Source organism: Choloepus didactylus, chromosome 18 (genome assembly GCF_015220235.1).
Source record: "Choloepus didactylus isolate mChoDid1 chromosome 18, mChoDid1.pri, whole genome shotgun sequence".
Classification (NCBI taxonomy): Eukaryota; Metazoa; Chordata; class Mammalia; order Pilosa; family Megalonychidae; genus Choloepus; species Choloepus didactylus.
The window spans coordinates 46,590,949-46,613,910 of record NC_051324.1 but is presented as its reverse complement, the minus strand read 5'-3'; the positions used below and the strand labels follow the sequence as shown (position 1 = coordinate 46,613,910).

Genomic DNA, 22,962 nt, shown 5'->3' with positions numbered 1-22,962 from the left:
TGCTAATATTTTGCTGAGGATCTTTGCATCTATATCCATAAAGGATATTGGTCTGTAATTTTATTTTCTTGTGGTATTTTTATCTGGCTTTGGTATTAGGATGATCTTTGCCTCATAGAATGGGTTAGGGAGTGTTTCCTCCTCTTCAGATTTTTGGAAGAGTTTGAGCAGGATTGGTATTAATTTTTCTTGGAATGTTTAGTAAAATTCACAAGTGAAGCCTTTTAGGAGTTTTTCGTTTGTTTGTTTGTTTGTTTTTGCTTTAAGACCATATTTACTGAGCGAGGAGCCTAGTTTTCTTAAAAGTCCCATTGCAGTGTCAGAAATAGGACCTTCAAGTGTGAAAAGGTGGTGTACACAACTCTTCATCAGAATCCCGAAGGATGGTCACCTTAGGTTCATATCCAGTCAATTCCAGAATCAATGATGCTTGAATATGAGAGGAACAAAATTCACCTTAGAGGCAGCCCAGAACCCTCCAGTCCCAGATAAGATTAATCTACTTCTTCAATAGTGGGGCCTGTGGCAGGTCTTCCAGGAGTATATCCAGTGCCACAGGCAGGCCCAGTGCATCCTGCCTGGTAGACTTTTGTGATGATTGGGTTACACACCATCTCTAATTCCTTTCTCTTGTGATAAAACTCATCTTTATCAGCCAGTTGATTGGCTCCAGCCACAAAAGGACCTCATTGCATTTATCCATATTTTCTTTTTATCAGATTATCAGACTCATTAATCTCACCTTTCAAGCCTTCATCACTCACAGCACTCTTCATGTTAAAAGCATAGGATTCTAAGCTTTTTTTTTTTTTTTTTTTTTTTTGCAGTGATTTTCTCTCTCTGGATCTCATTCTCAGTTTTATTTTTCTCAGCATCCAGAACCATGGACTCCATCTCCGCCTTGCTCGGGTGGCTGTTGGTGATCTTCTTTGCCTTGCCTGTGCTCTTGACCATGGCTGGGACATTGAGAATACCATTAGCATTGATATCAAAGGTCACCTCCAGCTGAGGAACCCCCTTGGGTGCTGGAGGGATTCCAGTGAGGCCAAAGCACCCCAGGAGGGTGTTGTCCTACGTCATGGCCCTCTTGCCCTCTTACACCTGGATCAGAACTCCAGGCTGATAGTGAAGGTAGTGAAGATCTGTGTCTGCTTGGTAGGTATGGTGGAGTTGACTTGATCAGGACAGTCATCATGCCCTCTGCTATCTCCAACCCTAGGGATAGGGGAGCCATGTCCTACAAGAGAAGGTCCTGTACCCTTTCAGACTTATCACCCATCAAAATGGCTGCCTGTACTGTGGCCCATAGGCCACTGCCTTGTCAGAGTGATGCTCTTGTTAAGATCACGTCCATTAAGGTAGTCCTGCAGCAGCTCTCTACCTTGGGGATGTGCGTGGAGCCCCTCTACTCCCACCCCAAAACAATGTCATGGATTTTAGCCTTGTCCATCTTAGCATCCCGAAGGACCTTCTCCACCATTTCCAGGGTGCCCCTAAACAGGTCTGCACAAAACTCTTTAAATCAGGTTTAGGTGAGTGACATGTAGAAGTTGATGCCTTCTTTGAGTGAATCAATTTTAGGGCTGGCTTGAGTGCTGGAAGACAGGGACCTCTTGGCCCTCTTGCAGGTGGTGCACAACCGCCTCATGGCCTGCTTGTTCTGGCTGACATCCTTCTTGTATTTCCTCTTGAAGTCCTCCATGTAGTGGCTCACCAGTCTGTTGTCAAAGTCCTTGTCATGGCCTTGACTTCAAAAGTCCCATTATCTATAGTCAGAAGGGACACATCGAAGATGGCAGACTGGTGAGCTGTATGTTTTAGTTACTCCTCCAGGAAAGTAGGTAGAAAGCCAGGAACTGCGTGGACTGGACACCACAGAGCAATCTGACTTTGGGCATACTTCATACAACACTCATGAAAACGTGGAACTGCTGAGATCAGCGAAATCTGTAAGTTTTTGCGGCCAGGGGACCCGCGCCCCTCCCTGCCAGGGTCAGTCCTGTGGGAGGTGGGGCTGTCAGATCCGGGAAGGAGAAGGGAGAACTGCAGTGGCAGCCCATAGAATCTCATTCTACTGATCCAAACTCCAACCATAGATAGACTGAGACCAGACACCAGAGAATCTGAGAGCAGCCAGCCCAGCAGAGAGGAGACAGGCATAGAGAAAAAAAACAACACGAAAAACTCCAAAATAAAAGCAGAGGATTTTTGGAGTTCTGGTGAACATAGAAAGGGGAAGGGCCCTGAGACGCATATGCAAATCCCGAAGAAAAGCTGATCTCTCTGCCCTGTGGACCTTTCCTTAATGGCCCTGGTTGCTTTGTCTCTTAGCATTTCAATAACCCATTAGATCTCTGAGGAGGGCCCTTTTTTTTTTTAATCCTTTTTTCTTTTTCTAAAACAATTACTCTAAGAAGCCCAATACAGAAAGCTTCAAAGACTTGCAATTTGGGCAGGTCTAGTCAAGAGCAGAACTAGGAGAGCTCTGAGACAAAATGCAATAATTCAGTGGCTGAGAAAATTCACTAAACACCACAACTTCCCAAGGAAAGGGGGGTGTCCGCTCACAGCCATCATCCTGGTGGACAGGAAACACTCCTGCCCATCGCCAGCCCCATAGCCCAGAACTGCCCCAGACAACCCAGTGTGACGGAAGTGCTTCAAATAACCAGGCACACACCACAAAACTGGGCAGTGGACATTAGCCTTCCCTGCAACCTCAGCTGATTGTCCCAGAGTTGGGAAGGTAGAGCAGTGTGAATTAACAAAGCCCCATTCAGCCATCATTTCAGCAGACTGGGAGCCTCCCTACACAGCCCAGCAGCCCAGAACTGCCCTGGGGGGATGGCACTCACCTGTGACATAGCACAGTCATCCCTCAACAGAGGACCCGGGGTGCACGGCCTGGAAGAGGGGCCCACTTGCAAGTCTCAGGAGCCATACGCCAATACCAAGGACTTGTGGGTCAGTGGCAGAGACAAACTGTGGCAGGACTGAACCGAAGGATTAGACTATTGCAGCACCTTTAAAACTCTAGGATCACCAGGGAGATTTGATTGTTAGAGCCACCCCCCCCCGCCCTGACTGCCCAGAAACACGCCCCATATACAGGGCAGGCAACACCAACTACACACGCAAGCTTGGTACACCAATTGGACCCCACAAGACTCACTCCCCCACTCACCAAAAAGGCTAAGCAGGGGAGAACTGGCTTGTGGAGAACAGGTGGCTTGTGGACGCCACCTGCTGGTTAGTTAGAGAAAGTGTACTCCACGAAGCTGTAGATCTGATAAATTAGAGATAAGGACTTCAATTGGTCTACAAATCCTAAAAGAACCCTATCAAGTTCAGCAAATGCCACCAGGCCAAAAACAACAGAAAATTATAAAGCATATGAAAAAACCAGACGATATGGATAACCCAAGCCCAAGCACCCAAATCAAAAGACCAGAAGAGACACAGCACCTAGAGCAGCTACTCAAAGAACTAAAGATGAACAATGAGACCATAGTACGGGAGACAAAGGAAATCAAGAAGACCCTAGAAGAGCATAAAGAAGACATTGCAAGACTAAATAAAAAAATGGATGATCTTATGGAAATTAAAGAAACTGTTGACCAAATTAAAAAGATTCTGGACACTCATAGTACAAGACTAGAGGAAGTTGAACAACGAATCAGTGACCTCGAAGATGACAGAATGGAAAATGAAAGCATAAAAGAAAGAATGGGGAAAAAATTGAAAAAATCGAAATGAACCTCAGGGATATGATAGATAATATGAAACGTCCAAATATAAGACTCATTGGTGTCCCAGAAGGGGAAGAAAAGGGTAAAGGTCTAGGAAGAGTATTCAAAGAAATTGTTGGGGAAACTTCCCAAATCTTCTAAACAACATAAATACACAAATCATAAATGCTCAGCGAACCCCAAATAGAATAAATCCAAATAAACCCACTCCGAGACATATACTGATCACACTGTCAAACACAGAAGAGAAGGAGCAAGTTCTGAAAGCAGCAAGAGAAAAGCAATTCACCACATACAAAGGAAACAGCATAAGACTAAGTAGTGACTACTCAGCAGCCACCATGGAGGTGAGAAGGCAGTGGCATGATATATTTAAAACTCTGAGTGAGAAAAATTTCCAGCCAAGAATACTTTATCCAGCAAAGCTCTCCTTCAAATTTGAGGGAGAGCTTAAATTTTTCACAGACAAACAAATGCTGAGAGAATTTGCTAACAAGAGACCTGCCCTACTGGAGATACTCAAGGGAGCCCTACAGACAGAGAAACAAAGACAGGACAGAGAGACTTGGAGAAAGGTTCAGTACTAAAGAGATTCGGTATGGGTACAATAAAGGATATTAATAGACACAGGGGAAAAATATGACAAACATAAACCAAAGGATAAGATGGCTGATTCAAGAAATGCCTTCACGGTTATAAAGTTGAATGTAAATGGATTAAACTCCCCAATTAAAAGATATAGATTCGCAGAATGGATCAAAAAAAATGAACCATCAATATGTTGCATACAAGAGACTCATCTTAGACACAGGGACACAAAGAAACTGAAAGTGAAAGGATGGAAGAAAATATTTCATGCAAGCTACAGCCAAAAGAAAGCAGGTGTAGCAATATTAATCTCAGAAAAAATAGACTTCAAATGCAGGGATGTTTTGAGAGACAAAGAAGGCCACTACATACTAATAAAAGGGGCAATTCGGCAAGAAGAAATAACAATCGTAAATGTCTATGCACCCAATCAAGGTGCCACAAAATACATGAGAGAAACACTGGCAAAACTAAAGGAAGCAATTGATGTTTCCACAATAATTGTGGGAGACTTCAACACATCACTCTCTCCTATAGGTAGATCAACCAGACAGAAGACCAATAAGGAAATTGAAAACCTAAACAATCTGATAAATGAATTAGATTTAACAGACATATACAGGACATTACATCCCAAATCACCAGGATACACATACTTTTCTAGTGCTCACGGAACTTTCTCCAGAATAGATCATATGCTGGGACATAAAACAAGCCTCAATAAATTTAAAAAGATTGAAATTATTCAAAGCACATTCTCTGACCACAATGGAATACAATTAGAAGTCAATAACCATCAGAGACTTAGAAAATTCACAAATACCTGGAGGTTAAACAACACGCTCCTAAACAATCAGTGGGTTAAAGAAGAAATAGCAAGAGAAATTGCTAAATATATAGAGACGAATGAAAATGAGAACACAACATACCAAAACCTATGGGATGCAGCAAAAAGCAGTGCTAAGGGGGAAATTTATAGCACTAAACGCATATAGTAAAAGGAAGAAAGAGCCAAAATCAAAGAACTAATGGATCAACTGAAGAAGCTAGAAAATGAACAGCAAACCAATCCTAAACCAAGTAGAAGAAAAGAAATAACAAGGATTAAAGCAGAAATCAATGACATAGAGAACAAAAAAACAATAGAGAGGATAAATATCACCAAAAGTTGGTTCTTTGAGAAGATCAACAAGATTGACAAGCCCCTAGCTAGACTGACAAAATCAAAAAGAGAGAAGACCCATATAAACAAAATAATGAATGAAAAAGGTGACATAACTGCAGATCCTGAAGAAATTAAAAAAATTATAAGAGGATACTATGAACAACTGTATGGCAACAAACTGGATAATGTAGAGGAAATGGACAATTTCCTGGAAACATATGAACAACCTAGACTGACCAGAGAAGAAATAGAAGACCTCAACCAACCCATCACAAGCAAAGAGATCCAATCAGTCATCAAAAATCTTCCCACAAATAAATGCCCAGGGCCAGATGGCTTCACAGGGGAATTCTACCAAACTTTCCAGAAAGAACTGACACCAATCTTACTCAAACTCTTTCAAAACATTGAAGAAAAATGGAACACTACCTAACTCATTTTATGAAGCTAACATCAATCTAATACCAAAACCAGGCAAAGATTCTACAAAAAAGGAAAACTACCGGCCAATCTCCCTAATGAATATAGATGCAAAAATCCTCAACAAAATACTTGCAAATCGAATCCAAAGACACATTAAAAAAATCATACACCATGACCAAGTGGGGTTTATTCCAGGCATGCAAGGATGGTTCAACATAAGAAAATCAATCAATGTATTACAACACATTAACAAGTCAAAAGGGAAAAATCAATTGATCATCTCAATAGATGCTGAAAAAGCATTTGACAAAATCCAACATCCCTTTTTGATAAAAACACTTCAAAAGGTAGGAATTGAAGGAAACTTCCTCAACATGATAAAGAGCATATATGAAAAACCCACAGCCAGCATAGTACTCAATGGTGAGAGACTGAAAGCCTTCCCTCTAAGATCAGGAACAAGATAAGGATGCCCGCTGTCACCACTGTTATTCAACATTGTGCTGGAAGTGCTAGCCAGGGCAATCCGGCAAGACAAAGAAATAAAAGGCATCCAAATTGGAAAAGAAGAAGTAAAACTGTCATTGTTTGCAGATGATATGATCTTATATCTAGAAAACCCTGAGAAATCGACGATACAGCTACTAGACCTAATAAACAAATTTAGCAAAGTAGCGGGATACAAGGTTAATGCACATAAGTCAGTAATGTTTCTATATGCTAGAAACGAACAAACTGAAGAGACACTCAAGAAAAAGATACCATTTTGAATAACAACTAAAAAAATCAAGTACCTAGGAATAAACTTAACCAAAGATGTAAAAGACCTATACAAAGAAAACTACATAACTCTACTAAAAGAAATAGAAGGGGACCTTAAAAGATGGAAAAATATTCCATGTTCATGGATAGGAAGACTAAATGTCATTAAGATGTCAATTCTACCCAAACTCATCTACAGATTCAATGCAATCCCAATCAAAATTCCAACAACCTACTTTGCAGACTTGGAAAAGCTAGTTATCAAATTTATTTGGAAAGGGAAGATGCCTCGAATTGCTAAAGACACTCTAAAAAAGAAAAAACGAAGTGGGAGGACTTACACTCCCCGACTTTGAAGCTTATTATAAAGCCACAGTTGCCAAAACAGCATGGTACTGGCACAAAGATAGACATATAGATCAATGGATTCGAATTGAGAATTCGGAGATAGACCCTCAGATCTATGGCCGACTGATCTTTGATAAGGCTCCCAAAGTCACTGAACTGAGTCATAATGGTCTTTTCAACAAATGGGGCTGGGAGAGTTGGATATCCATATCCAAAAGAATGAAAGAGGACCCCTACCTCACCCCCTACACAAAAATTAACTCAAAATGGACCAAAGATCTCAATATAAAAGAAAGTACCATAAAACTCCTAGAAGATAATGTAGGAAAACATCTTCAAGACCTTGTATTAGGCGGCCACTTCCTAGACTTTACATCCAAAGCACAAGCAACAAAAGAGAAAATAGATAAATGGGAACTCCTCAAGCTTAGAAGTTTCTGCACCTCAAAGGAATTTCTCAAAAAGGTAAAGAGGCAGCCAACTCAATGGGAAAAAATTTTTGGAAACCATGTATCTGACAAAAGACTGATATCTTGCATATATAAGAAATCCTACAACTCAATGACAATAGTACAGACAGCCCAATTATAAAATGGGCAAAAGATATGAAAAGACAGTTCTCTGAAGAGGAAATACAAATGGCCAAGAAACACATGAAAAAATGTTCAGCTTCACTAGCTATTAGAGAGATGCAAATTAAGACCACAATGAGATACCATCTAACACCGATTAGAATGGCTGCCATTAAACAAACAGGAAACTACAAATGCTGGAGGGGATGTGGAGAAATTGGAACTCTTATTCATTGTTGGTGGGACTGTATAATGGTTCAGCCACTCTGGAAGTCAGTCTGGCAGTTCCTTAGAAAACTAGATATAGAGTTACCATTCGATCCAGCGATTGCACTTCTCGGTATACCCGGAATATCGGAAAGCAGTGACACGAACAGATATCTGCACGCCAATGTTCATAGCAGCATTATTCACAATTGCCAAGAGATGGAAACAACCCAAATGTCCTTCAACAGATGAGTGGATAAATAAAATGTGGTATATACACACGATGGAATACTACGCAGCAGTCAGAAGGAACGATCTCGTGAAACATATGACAACATGGATGAACCTTGAAGACATAATGCTGAGCGAAATAAGCCAGGCAAAAAAAGAGAAATATTATATGCTACCACTAATGTGAACTTTGAAAAATGTAAAACAAATGGCTTATAATGTACAATGTAGGGGAACTAGCAATAAAGAGCAATTAAGGAAGGGGGAACAATAATCCAAGAAGAACAGATAAGCTATTTAACGTTCTGGGGATGCCCAGGAATGACTATGGTCTGTTAATTTCTGATGGATATAGTAGGAGCAAGTTCACAGAAATGTTGCTATATTAGGTAACTTTCTTGGGGTAAAGTAGGAACATGTTGGAAGTTAAGCAGTTATCTTAGGTTAGTTGTCTTTTTCTTACTCCCTTGTTATGGTCTCTTTGAAATGTTCTTTTATTGTATGTTTGTTTTCTTTTTAACTTTTTTTTCATACAGTTGATTTAAAAAAGAAGGGAAAGTTTAAAAAAAAAAAAAAAAAAAAGAAAAACAAGGGAAAAAAAAAGATGTAGTGCCCCCTTGAGGAGCCTGTGGAGAATGCAGGGGTATTCGCCTACCCCACCTCCATGGTTGCTAACATGACCACAGACATAGGGGACTGGTGGTTTGATGGGTTGAGCCCTCTACCACAGGTTTTACCCTTGGGAAGACGGTTGCTGCAAAGGAGAGGCTAGGCCTCCCTATGGTTGTGCCTAAGAGCCTCCTCCCGAATGCCTCTTTGTTGCTCAGATGTGGCCCTGTCTCTCTAGCTAAGCCAACTTGAAAGGTGAAATCACTGCCCTCCCCCCTACGTGGGATCAGACACCCAGGGGAGTGAATCTCCCTGGCAACGTGGAATATGACTCCTGGGGAGGAATGTAGACCTGGCATCGTGGGACGGAGAACATCTTCTGGACCAAAGGGGGGATGTGAAAGGAAATGAAATAAGCTTCAGTGGCAGAGAGATTCCAAAAGGAGCCGAGAGGTCACTCTGGTGGGCACTCTTATGCACACTTTAGACAACCCTTTTTAGGTTCTAAAGAATTGGGGTAGCTGGTGGTGGATACCTGAAACTATCAAACTACAACCCAGAACCCATGAATCTCGAAGACAGTTGTATAAAAATGTAGCTTATGAGGGGTGACAATGGGATTGGGAAAGCCATAAGGACCACACTCCACTTTGTCTAGTTTATGGATGGATGAGTAGAAAAATAGGGGAAGGAAACAAACAGACAAAGGTACCCAGTGTTCTTTTTTACTTCAATTGCTCTTTTTTCACTCTAATATTATTCTTGTTATTTTTGTGTGTGTGCTAATGAAGGTGTCAGGGATTGATTTGGGTGATGAATGTACCACTATGTAATGGTACTGTAAACAATCGAAAGTACGATTTGTTTTGTATGACTGCGTGGTATGCGAATATATCTCAATAAAATGAAGATTAAAAAAAAAAATAATAACGTACATTCACCAACCCAGCTGAGCTCTAGTTCAAAAGCTTTATCCTTAACTTCATCATGTACTATGTAAATTCTAGAATAGAAAAAGAAAAGTTAATATTCATTTGGTCATCTCCAGTGCACCCACAATATCTATACAAATTAGAGCACCCATCCTTGATTTAACTACTTAATAAAAATACATATACTAAGGCATATCATACATAGCTTAACATTGGCTGTCCCATTTCAGAATAATTTTCCATTCATTAACCAAATTATTTTAAAAACCAACTTTTTATATGCTTGCAATTATTAGTGGTCTGTTTCTTGCTGGGAATCTTTTTAAGCACTTCATATATTGTGTAAGGACTATATTCCACGTAGCCTGGGCTTCAAACTGTAGTGAATTATAAAACGCAGCAAAAAAGGAGACGCTGTCACATACCATATTGACGTATTAGGAAAAGTATCAAAAAATATGAAATACAGTAAAGCTTTATACTTTATACTTTCCACTGTCTTACACACAAGCCTTACTTTGGAAGATCTTCCTAAGCCCTTGCTATAATATGAAAAGGTGTCTTAATTTTCTAGAACTAAGTAAAAAATACATAATGCTCCATTTTATTTAAATGATGCAGGGCTGACTTTCCTACATGGAATAGGTAAGTGTCTATTATTGTACCTAAATATAAAAGGTGGTAAGCGCTGATATCCGAAGTACTTAAAAGGATTGATCCAGTGAAGGAAACCTGAAGATGTCATTTTAAACTGTTAATGTATACACATTGGATGGATTGTATGGTGTGTGAATAAAACCACTTAAAAAGACTTAAAAAAAAAAAAAAAGGGAAAGTTAAAAAAAAAAAAAAAAAAAGAAAAACAAGGGAAAAAAAAAAGATGTAGTGCCCTCTTGAGGAGCCTGTGGAGAATGCAGGGGTATTCGCCTACCCCACCTCCATGGTTGCTAACATGACCACAGACATAGGGGACTGGTGGTTTGATGGGTTGAGCCCTCTACCACAGATTTTACCCTTGGGAAGACGGTTGCTGCAAAGGAGAGGCTAGGCCTCCCTATGGTTGTGCCTAAGAGCCTCCTCCCGAATGCCTCTTTGTTGCTCAGATGTGGCCCTGTCTCTCTAGCTAAGCCACCTTGAAAGGTGAAATCATGGCCCTCCCCCCTACGTGGGATCAGACACCCAGGGGAGTGAATCTCCCTGGCAACATGGAATATGACTCCCGGGGAGGAATGTAGACCTGGCATCATGGGACGGAGAACATCTTCTTGACCAAAAGGGGGATGTGAAAGGAAATGAAATAAGCTTCAGTGGCAGAGAGATTCCAAAACGAGCCGAGAGGTCACTCTGGTGGGCACTCTTACACACAATTTAGACAACCCTTTTTAGGTTCTAAAGAATTGGGGTAGTTCGTGGTGGATACCTGAAACTATCAAACTACAACCCAGAACCCATGAATCTCGAAGACAGTTGTATAAAAATGTAGCTTATGAGGGGTGACAATGGGATTGGGAAAGCCATAAGGACCACACTCCCCTTTGTCTAGTTTATGGATGGATGAGTAGAAAAATAGGGGAAGGAAACAAACAAACAAACAGACAAAGGTACCCAGTGTTCTTTTTTACTTCAATTGCTCTTTTTCACTTTAATTATTATTCTTGTTATTTTTGTGTGTGTGCTAATGAAGGTGTCAGGGATTGATTTGGGTGATGAATGTACCACTATGTAATGGTACTGTAAACAATCGAAAGTACGATTTGTTTTGTATGACTGCGTGGTATGCGAATATATCTCAATAAAATGAAGATTAAAAAAAAAAAAAAAAAAAAAAGAAGGGACACATCAAATGTTCCTCCACCCAGATCCAAGATCAGTACATGTCACTAGCCTGACTTCCTTTATGTAGGCTATAGGCAATGGCAGCAGCTGTGGGTTCATTCATGATTCTTAGCACATTGAGTCCTTCAGTTACACTTGCATCCTTTCTGGCCTGGCATTGAGTGTTATTGTAACAGGCTGGCATGGTGATCACAGCATTGATGATAGGGTAGCTCAAAAGAGCCTCAGCAGTCTCCTTCAGTTTAGTCAGTACCATAGAAGAGATTTCCTCAGGCTGGATATCTTTCTTCTCCCCTTTGTAAAACACCAGCACCTTGGGCTTGCCTCTTTCATTGATCACTTGAAAAGGTCAGAGTTCCATATCTGATTATACCAAGGATCATTAAATTTCCTGCCAATCAGAAGTCTGGCATCAAAGATAGTGTTCTGGGTATTCATAGCCACCTGGTTCTTGGCCGCATCCCAGATGAGCCAATCGGTTTCTATGAAGGTCATGTAGCTGGGCATGGTGCAGCTGCCCTTGTCGTTGGTGATGATCCCCACCTTGTGGTGCTGGAATACCCCACTCATGAGTAGGTGGTGCCCAGGTCAATGCCAGTGGGCATTCCTTTAGCAGAAGCTATGGTTTTCTGAGCCCTGTAGGTGAGGGTACACTAAACATCCAAACAGCGCAGCCAGTGACCCCACCCTCCACCCCTACCGGACTGACAACCTTGAGCCCAGACCTGTCCTGTCATCTTGATTCCAAACAACTCTTGGGAGGTGTTTAAAGACTGATTCAGTCTCTTTAATTGTGCTCTATTTTGTGACTTAAAGCAGTTTGGCCCAGGCCACTTTGACTTAATTGTTTCTTACACTGGTTTAGCTGTCTGCAAGCTGCTTCTGCCTGCAGGGCAAGTTCTGAAAGGGTGAGCCCCAGTCGGATTTCCTTGTTCAATCTGTCAGGCTTCAACCTGATAGACTGGCACTGACACACAGGCACCCCAGCATGTACATAGGGGCCTGGGACCCACAATGGGAGCACAGGCTGGCTCCACACCATGCCTGAGTGAGGGAGGTCTAGCAAGGGTAGCCAGAAGCTTTGCCTACCATTTTCAAGCTCCTTTTTCTTGATTTGGCACTTGCCCAGGTTCCGACCCAGATTAGCCCTTAGACAGAAGAACATAACTGGCATGGAGTTACCCATTAGGTAACTTTCGAAAATAGAGGACATCACGATGTCGGTGGGTCAGGAACATGACGTCAGCGTTCCATCATTCCTCAGAGAGAGAGACAGAGACAGAGAGAGAGATGGAGGGGGCGTGCCAAGGGGGGGAGCTTATAAAGGTTTGTGACAACGGAGTTCTCGTGATCTTGGGTTGCAAGGTCTCCCGAGATTTGTTTACCAGCATCGATTAGGGGAGGGAAGTTTTAATGCTTTCCCCCTGTTGCCTGGTTACGTAGGCAGCTGCGTGTATCTCAGTAACGGAGGAGGGGGCGGCGCCCCGGGCCCTGGGCCCTCACACCAGTTACTGCAACTGTTTAAACTGCTTTCTGGAGTTTTGAGGAAAATGGCTCTGCCAGTTTTTTTTCTAGTTGTTCAAAGATTCTGTGGGGTACTAACACCCTGGAGCTTCTTACAATACCAAAATGGTAATCTTGGCTGACTGGAAGTCTGTCTTTGGGTTTTGTCAGTTTCACTGTACTAGGTCTTCTAAATGTCCTAGTGTTGTTGAGCTTCCTGTACATGTATATTCATGTCTTTCAAGAGATGGGGAAGTTTTGGCCATTATTTCTTCAAATACTTTTTCTGCCCCGTTGTCTCCTCCTTGTCTGCCTGGGACTCCAAATGATGTGTATGTTGGTAATCCACAGGTCGCTCAGGTTCTGTACATTTTCTTCGTTATTTTATTCTTTCTGTTGCTCATACTGGATAATCTCTCTGTTCTTAATTTTCTTTTTTTTTTTTTAATGCAATAGATTTTTATTTTACTTTACTAAAAAATTTCAAACAAAACAAAACAAAGGAATAAGGAAAGCAAATAACCTAAAATAACTGTAGTGCTTCCAAAATGTCCCTACCATAACCCAAGAAAATTAAACCCTAACAAAACAAAGGAATAAGAAAAACAAAAAACCTAAATTAACTACATTGCTTCTAACATGACCCTACCATATCCAAGAAAGTTTGCAAACCATAATGATTCCTGAGCATTCTCATAAACGTTGAAATTACCCTCAATAGCTTATCTGTTCTTATTAGATTATCGTTCCCCCTTAACTATTTGCTGTCTATCTCTCGGTCCCCCACATTATACAATACAAAATATTTATTTTACATTTTTCACAGAGTTCACGTTAGTAGTAACATACAATATCTCTCTTTGTGTCTGGCTTATTTCACTCAGCATTATGTCTTCAAGCTTCATCCATGTTGTCGTATGTTTCATGACCTCGTTCCTTCTTACTGCCGTGCAGTATTCCATTGTATATATATATACCACATTTTGTGTATCCACTCATCTGTTGAAGGGCATTTGGATTGTTTCCATTTTTGGCAATTGTGGATAATGCTGTTGTGAATGTCGATGTGCAAATATCTGTTCATGTCACTGCTTTTAGATCTTCTGGATATATACTGAGAAGTGAAATTGCCAGATTATAGGGTAACTTGATTTCTAGTTTTCTGAGGAACTGCCAAACTGTCTTCCAGAGTGGCTGTACCATTATACAGTCCCACCAGCAATGAATAAGTTCCAATTTCTCCACATCCTCTCCAGCATTTGTAGTTTCCCATTTGTTTAATGGCAGCTGTTCTTATTGGTGTAAGATGATATCTCATTGTGGTCTTGATTTGCATCTCCCTAATAGCTAGTGAAGATGAACATTTTCTCATGTGTTTTTAGCCGTTTATATTCCCCTCTCAGAGAAATGTCTTTTCATATCTTTTGCCCATTTTATAATTGGACTGTTTATACTACTGTCGTCGAGCTGTAGCATTTCAGTATATACGCAAGATATCAGTCTCTTATCAGATACATAGTTTCCAAATATTTTCTCCCATTGCGTTGGCTGCCTCTTTACCTTTTTGAAAAATTCCTTTGAGGTACAGAAGCTTCGAGTTTGAGGAGTTCCCATTTATCTGTTTTTTCTTTTGTTCCTTGTGCTTGGGTGTAAGATCTAAGAAGTGACCTCTTAATACTTGGTCTTGAAGATGTTTCCCTACATTATCTTCTAGGAGTTTTATGATACTATCTCTTATATTGAGACCTTAGATCCACTTTGAGTTAGTTTTTGTATAGGGTGTGAGGTAGGGGTCCTTTTTCATTTTTTTGAATGGCTATCCAGTTCTCCCAGCCCCATTTGTTGAAGAGACTGTTCTATCCCAGTACAGTGGATTTGGGGGCCTTATCAAAAATCAGTCCACTGTATATCTGTGGGTCTATTTCCAAACTCTCAGTTTTATTCCATTGATCAATATATCTATCTTTATACCAATACCATGCTGTTTTGACCACTGTAGCTTTATAGTAGGCATGAAAGTCTGGAAGTTTAAGTCCACCCACTTCATTCTTCTATTGTAGGATATTTTTGGCAATTTGAGGCCCCTTTCCCTTCCAAATAAATTTGATAACTAGCTTTTCCAAGTCTGCAAAGTAGGTTGTGGAATTTTGATTGGAATTGTGCTGAATCTGTAGATCAGTTTGGGTAGAATTGACATCTTAACAATGTTTAGCCTTCATATCCATGAGCACAGAATTTTTTTTTTTTTACCTATTTAGGTCCTTTTTTAATTTCTTTTTGTAAAATTTTATAATTTTCTATGTAGAGGTCTTTTACTCCTTGGTTAAGTTCATTCCTAGGTACTTGATTTTTTTAGTTGCTATTGTGAATGGAATTTTTTTGTTGTTGTTGCTTCTTCAGTTCGGACATTACTGGTGTATAGGAACATTACTGACTTATGTTCATTAATGTTATATCCTGCTACTCTGCTGAATTTGTTTATTAGCTCAAGTAGCTTTGTGGTTGAATTCTCAGGAATTTTCAAATATAAGATCATATCATTTGCAAATAATGACAGTTTTACTTCTTCCTTTCCAGTTTGGATACCTTTTATATCTTTGTCTTGGTGAATTGCCCTGGCTAGGACTTCTAGCACAATGTTGAATAATAGAGGTGACGATGGGCATCCTTGTCTCATTCCTGATCTTAGGGGGAAGGCTTTCAGCCTCTCACCATTGAGTACTATGCTGGCTGTGGGTTTTTCATATATGGCCTTTATCATATTAAAGTTTCCTTCAATCCCTACCTTTTAACGTGTTTTTATCAAAAAGGATGTTGAAATTTGTTGAATGCTTTTTCAGCATCTATTGAGATGATCATTTGATTTTTCCCTTTTGATTTGTTAATGTGTTGAACTACATTAATTGATTTTCTTATTTTGAACCACCCTTGCATGCCAGGAATGAACTTGGAATGAACAGGAATGAACTTGGTCATGGTGTATAATTCTTTTAATGTGCCTTTGGAATCGATTTGCAAGTATTTTGTTTAGGATTTTTACATGTATATTGATTAGGGAGATTGGCCTATAGCTTTCCTTTTTTGTAGCGTCTTTATCTGGTTTTGGTATCAGAGTGATATCAGCTTCATAAAATGAGTTAAATAGTGTTCCTTTTTCTTCAATTTTTTTTGAAGATTTTGAGCAGGAATGTTGTCAGTTCTTTTTGGAAAGTTTGGTAAAATTCCCTTGTGAAGCCATCTGGCCCTGAGCTTTATTCGTAGGTAGATTTTTGATGACTGATTGGATCTCTTTGCTTGTGATTAGTTTGTTGAGGTCTTCTATTTCTCTTGGGTCAGTCTAGGTTGTTCACCAGGAAATTATCCATTTTCTCTAAATTGTCCAGCTTGTTGGCATACAGTTGTTCATAGTATCCTCTTATGATTTTTTTTTATTTCTTTGGGATCTGTAGTAATTATCCCCTTCTCATTTCTGATTCTGTTTATTTGGATATTCTCTCTTTTTTACTTTTTCAGTCTAGCTAAGGGTCTGTTATTAATAAGGGTAACTGGGGTGTGGGAGGGGCTCCTGATTGCCAGTATGGTGTTTCTCCCTTCCCCGCTTCTTCCCGTTGCACCCCCTGGAACTTCCATGGAGGGAGAGCAAATGCTGCCCTCCAGGTTCCCTCACGGGAGCTCCTAGCTGTCTGACTATGGAGGATCACCCCCCCCACACACACACACCCCTGCAAACTGTCAAGGTATGTGCATGGGAGTGAGAGCCGCTGCTCACTCCCTTGCCTGGCAGCAGTTTTGGTGCTGCCAGCTGGGAGGCCTTCCAATGGGAACACACTCACCACATCCTTCCAGCCACTTTCCCTCCTCGATTTTTGTGGGTGTCCCTTCCATGTACTGTGGGGAACCTTCTATGGCCGGTCACATCCCAAACCCACGGTCCCTGGTGTCCTCCGGCCCCTTTCTAGTTACTTTCATGGAGGAGAAGCCCATTCCACCTCACCTACTCCCTAGGTTACGTTTTAATTGCACTGTCAGAATATATGATCTGAACTATATTTACTTTATTACGGTCTCCTTTGTGTCCTACATATGGCCAATTTTTGTAAATATTCTAAGAACTCTTTAATAGAATAGGAATTATATTTAGTTGCTCTACTGCTTTGTGTACTTTTGAGACTTGATCTCACAAGGACTGACAGTGGCATGTTAGAATCTATGATTATCATTGTATTTCTTTTTTTTTTTTTTTGTATTACTTTTTTTTTTTATTGAGATATATTCACATACCACGCAGTCATACAAAACAAATCGTACTTTCGATTGTTCACAGTATCATTACATAGTTGTACATTCATCACCTAAATCAATCCCTGACACCTTCATTAGCACACACACAAAAATAACAAGAATAATAATTAGAGTGAAAAAGAGCAATTGAAGTAAAAAAGAACACTGGGTACCTTTGTCTGTTTGTTTCCTTCCCCTATTTTTCTACTCATCCATCCATAAACTAGACAAAGTGGAGTGTGGTCCTTATGGCTTTCCCAATCCCATTGACACCCCTCATAAGCTACATTTTTATACAACTGTCTTCGAGATTCATGGGTTCTGGGTTGTAGTTTGATAGTTTCAGGTATCCACCACCAGCTACCCCAATTCTTTAGAACCTAAAAAGGGTTGTCTAAAGTGTGCGTAAGAGTGCCCACCAGAGTGACCTCTCGGCTCATTTTGGAATCTCTCTGCCACTGAAGCTTATTTCATTTCCTTTCACATCCCCCTTTTGGTCAAGAAGATGTTCTCCATCCCACGATGCCGGGTCTACATTCCTCCCCGGGAGTCATATTCCATGTTGCCAGGGAGATTCACTCCCCTGGGTGTCTGATCCCACGTAGGGGGAAGGGCAGTGATTTCACCTTTCAAGTTGGCTTAGCCAGAGAGAGAGGGCCACATCTGAGCAACAAAGAGGCATTCAGGAGGAGACTCTTAGGCACAAATACAGGGAGGCCTAGCCTCTCCTTTGCAGCAACCGTCTTCCCAAGGGTAAAACTTATGGTAGAGGGCTCAACCCATCAAACCACCAGTCCCCTATGTCTGTGGTCATGTTAGCAACCATGGAGGTGGGGTAGGCGAATACCCCTGCATTCTCCACAGGCTCCTCAAGGGGGCACTACATCATTTTTTTTTCCTTGTTTTTCTTTCTTTCTTTCTTTTTTTTTTAACTTTCCCTTCTTTTTTAAATCAACTGTATGAAAAAAAAAGTTAAAAAGAAAACAAACATACAATAAAAGAACATTTCAAAGAGACCATAACAAGGGAGTAAGAAAAAGACAACTAACCTAAGATAACTGCTTAACTTCCAACATGTTCCTACTTTACCCCAAGAAAGTTACATAATATAGCAACCTTTCTGTGAACTTGTTCCTGCTATATCCATCAGAAGTTAACAGACCATAGTCATTTCTGGGCATCCCCAGAACGTTAAATAGCTTATCTGTTCTTCTTGGAATATTGTTCCCCCTTCCTTAATTGCTCTCTACTGCTAGTTCCCCTACATTCTACATTATAAACCATTTGTTTTACATTTTTCAAAGTTCACATTAGTGGTAACATGTAATATTTCTCTTTTTGTGCCTGGCTTATTTCACTCAGCATTATGTCTTCAAGGTTCATCCATGTTGTCATATGTTTCACGAGATCGTTCCTTCTTACTGCTGCGTAGTATTCCATCGTGTGTATATACCACATTTTATTTATCCACTCATCTGTTGAAGGACATTTGGGTTGTTTCCATCTCTTGGCAATTGTGAATAATGCTTCTATGAACACTGGCGTGCAGATATCTGTTCCTGTCACTGCTTTCCGATCTTCCGGGTATATACCGAGAAGTGCAATCGCTGGATCGAATGGTAGCTCTATATCTAGTTTTCTAAGGAACTGCCAGACTGACTTCCAGAGTGGCTGAACCATTATACAGTCCCACCAACAATGAATAAGAGTTCCAATTTCTCCACATCCCCTCCAGCATTTGTAGTTTCCTGTTTGTTTAACGGCAGCCATTCTAACCGGTGTTAGATGGTATCTCATTGTGGTTTTAATTTGCATCTCTGTAATAGCTAGTGAAGCTGAACATTTTTTCATGTGTTTCTTGGCCATTTGTATTTCCTCTTCAGAGAACTGTCTTTTCATATCTTTTGCCCATTTTATAATTGGGCTGTCTGTACTATTGTCATTGAGTTGTAGGATTTCTTTGTATATGCAAGATATCAGTCTTTTGTCAGATACATGGTTTCCAAAAATTTTTTCCCATTGAGTTGGCTGCCTCTTTACCTTTTTGAGAAATTCCTTTGAGGTGCAGAAACTTCTAAGCTTGAGGAGTTCCCATTTATCTATTTTCTCTTTTGTTGCTTGCGCTTTGGGTGTAAAGTCTAGGAAGTGGCCGCCTAATACAAGGTCTTGAAGATGTTTTCCTACATTATCTTCTAGGAGTTTTATGGTACTTTCTTTTATATTGAGATCTTTGGTCCATTTTGAGTTAATTTTTGTGTAGGGGGTGAGGTAGGGGTCCTCTTTCATTCTTTTGGATATGGATATCCAACTCTCCCAGCCCCATTTGTTGAAAAGACCATTATGGCTCAGTTCAGTGACTTTGGGGGCCTTATCAAAGATGAGTCTGCCATAGATCTGAGGGTCTATCTCTGAATTCTCAATTCAATTCCATTGATCTATATGTCTATCTTTGTGCCAGTACCATGCTGTTTTGGCAACTGTGGCTTTATAATAAGCTTCAAAGTCAGGGAGTGTAAGTCCTCCCACTTCGTTTTTCTTTTTTAGAGTGTCTTTGGCAATTCGAGGCATCTTCCCTTTCCAAATAAATTTGATAACTAGCTTTTCCAAGTCTGCAAAGTAGGTTGTTGGAATTTTGATTGGGATTGCATTGAATCTGTAGATGAGTTTGGGTAGAATTGACATCTTAATGACATTTAGCCTTCCTATCCATGAACATGGAATATTTTTCCATCTTTTAAGGTCCCCTTCTATTTCTTTTAGTAGAGTTATGTAGTTTTCTTTGTATAGGTCTTTTACATCTTTGGTTAAGTTGATTCCTAGGTACTTGATTTTTTTAGTTGCTATTGAAAATGGTATCTTTTTCTTGAGTGTCTCTTCAGTTTGTTCATTTCTAGCATATAGAAACATTACTGACTTATGTGCATTAATCTTGTATCCCGCTACTTTGCTAAATTTGTTTATTAGCTCTAGTAGGTGTATCGTTGATTTCTCAGGGTTTTCTAGATATAAGATCATATCATCTGCAAACAATGACAGTTTTACTTCTTCTTTTCCAATTTGGATGCCTTTTATTTCTTTGTCTTGCCGGATTGCCCTGGCTAGCACTTCCAGCACAATGTTGAATAACAGTGGTGACAGCGGGCATCCTTGTCTTGTTCCTGATCTTAGAGGGAAGGCTTTCAGTCTCTCACCATTGAGTACTATGCTGGCTGTGGGTTTTTCATATATGCTCTTTATCATGTTGAGGAAGTTTCCTTCAATTCCTACCTTTTGAAGTGTTTTTATCAAAAAGGGATGTTGGATTTTGTTAAATGCTTTTTCAGCATCTATTGAGATGATCAATTGATTTTTCCCTTTTGAGTTTTTAATGTGTTGTAATACATTGATTGTTTTTCTTATGTTGAACCATCCTTGCATGCCTGGAATGAACCCCACTTGGTCATGGTGTATGATTTTTTTAATGTGTCTTTGGATTCGATTTGCAAGTATTTTGTTGAGGATTTTTGCATCTATATTCATTAGGGAGATTGGCCGGTAGTTTTCCTTTTTTGTAGCATCTTTGCCTGGTTTTGGTATTAGATTGATGTTAGCTTCATAAAATGAGTTAGGTAGTGTTCCATTTTCTTCAATGTTTTGAAAGAGTTTGAGTAAGATTGGTGTCAGTTCTTTCTGGAAAGTTTGGTAGAATTCCCCTGTGAAGCCATCTGGCCCTGGGCATTTATTTGTGGGAAGATTTTTGATGACTGATTGGATCTCTTTGCTTGTGATGGGTTGGTTGAGGTCTTCTATTTCTTCTCTGGTCAGTCTAGGTTGTTCATATGTTTCCAGGAAATTGTCCATTTCTTCTACATTATCCAGTTTGTTGCCATACAGTTGTTCATAATATCCTCTTATAATTTTTTTAATTTCTTCAGGATCTGCAGTTATGTCACCTTTTTCATTCATTAATTTGTTTATATGGGTCTTCTCTCTTTTTGATTTTGTCAGTCTAGCTAGGGGCTTGTCAATCTTGTTGATCTTCTCAAAAAAACAACTTTTGGTGATATTTATCCTCTCTATTGTTTTTTTGTTCTCTATGTCATTTATTTCTGCTTTAATCCTTGTTATTTCTTTTCTTCTACTTGGTTTAGGATTGGTTTGCTGTTCATTTTCTAGCTTCTTCAGTTGATCCATTAGTTCTTTGATTTTGGCTCTTTCTTCCTTTTTAATATATGCGTTTAGTGCTATAAATTTCCCCCTTAGCACTGCTTTTGCTGCATCCCATAGGTTTTGGTATGTTGTGTTCTCATTTTCATTCGTCTCTATATATTTAGCAATTTCTCTTGCTATTTCTTCTTTAACCCACTGATTGTTTAGGAGTGTGTTGTTTAACCTCCAGGTATTTGTGAATTTTCTAAGTCTCTGATGGTTATTGACTTCTAATTGTATTCCATTGTGGTCAGAGAATGTGCTTTGAATAATTTCAATCTTTTTAAATTTATTGAGGCTTGTTTTATGTCCCACCATATGATCTATTCTGGAGAAAGTTCCGTGAGCACTAGAAAAGTATGTGTATCCTGGTGATTTGGGATATAATGTCCTGTATATGTCTGTTAAATCTAATTCATTTATCAGATTGTTTAGGTTTTCAATTTCCTTATTGGTCTTCTGTCTGGTTGATCTATCTATAGGATCTAGTGATGTGTTGAAGTCTCCCACAATTATTGTGGAAACATCAATTGCTTCCTTTAGTTTTGTCAGTGTTTCTCTCATGTATTTTGTGGCACCTTGATTGGGTGCATAGACATTTACGATTGTTATTTCTTCTTGCAGAATTGTCCCTTTTATTAGTATGTAGTGGCCTTCTTTGTCTCTCAAAACATCCCTGCATTTGAAGTCTATTTTATCTGAGATTAATATTGCTACACCTGCTTTCTTTTGGCTGTAGCTTGCATGAAATATTTTTTTCCATCCTTTCACTTTCAGTTTCTTTGTGTCCCTGTGTCTAAGATGAGTCTCTTGTATGCAGCATATTGATGGTTCATTTTTTTTGATCCATTCTGCGAATCTATATCTTTTAATTGGGGAGTTTAATCCATTTACATTCAATGTTATAACCGTGAAGGCATTTCTTGAATCGGCCATCTTATCCTTTGGTTTATGTTTGCCATATTTTTCCCCTCTCTCTATTAATATCCTTTATTGTACCCATACCGAACCTCTTTAGTACTGAACCTTTCTCCAAGTCTCTCTGTCCTGTCTTTGTTTCTCTGTCTGTAGGGCTCCTTGAGTATCTCCAGTAGGGCAGGTCTCTTGTTAGCAAATTCTCTCAGCATTTGTTTGTCCGTGAAAAATTTAAGCTCTCCCTCAAATTTGAAGGAGAGCTTTGCTGGATAAAGTATTCTTGGCTGGAAATTTTTCTCACTCAGAATTTTAAATATATCATGCCACTGCCTTCTTGCCTCCATGGTGGCTGCTGAGTAGTCACTACTTAGTCTTATTCTGTTTCCTTTGTATGTGGTGAATTGCTTTTCTCTTGCTGCTTTCAAAACTTGCTCCTTCTCTTCGGTGTTTGACAGTGTGATCAGTATATGTCTCGGAGTGGGTTTATTTGGATTTATTCTATTTGGAGTTCGCTGAGCATTTATGATTTGTGTATTTATGTTGTTTAGAAGATTTGGGAAGTTTTCCCCAACAATTTCTTTGAATACTCTTCCTAGACCTTTACCCTTTTCTTCCCCTTCTGGGACACCAATGAGTCTTATATTTGGACGTTT

At 39.8% G+C, this 22,962-nt stretch overlaps 1 protein-coding gene and 1 pseudogene across 1 annotated transcript in view; one reads left to right on the top strand and one right to left on the bottom strand.

The window, feature by feature from the left end:
• Positions 1-494: 494 nt before the first annotated feature.
• Positions 495-16,441, bottom strand: LOC119513568 (annotated as a pseudogene).
• The window catches only part of B4GALNT2 (beta-1,4-N-acetyl-galactosaminyltransferase 2), a 69,748-nt gene continuing 59,444 nt past the window's right edge, over positions 12,659-22,962 (top strand). The window contains exon 1 of the mRNA XM_037810489.1: positions 12,659-12,663. Coding sequence (XP_037666417.1) covers positions 12,659-12,663 — 5 coding nt within the window. The remainder of the gene's footprint in view (positions 12,664-22,962) is intronic.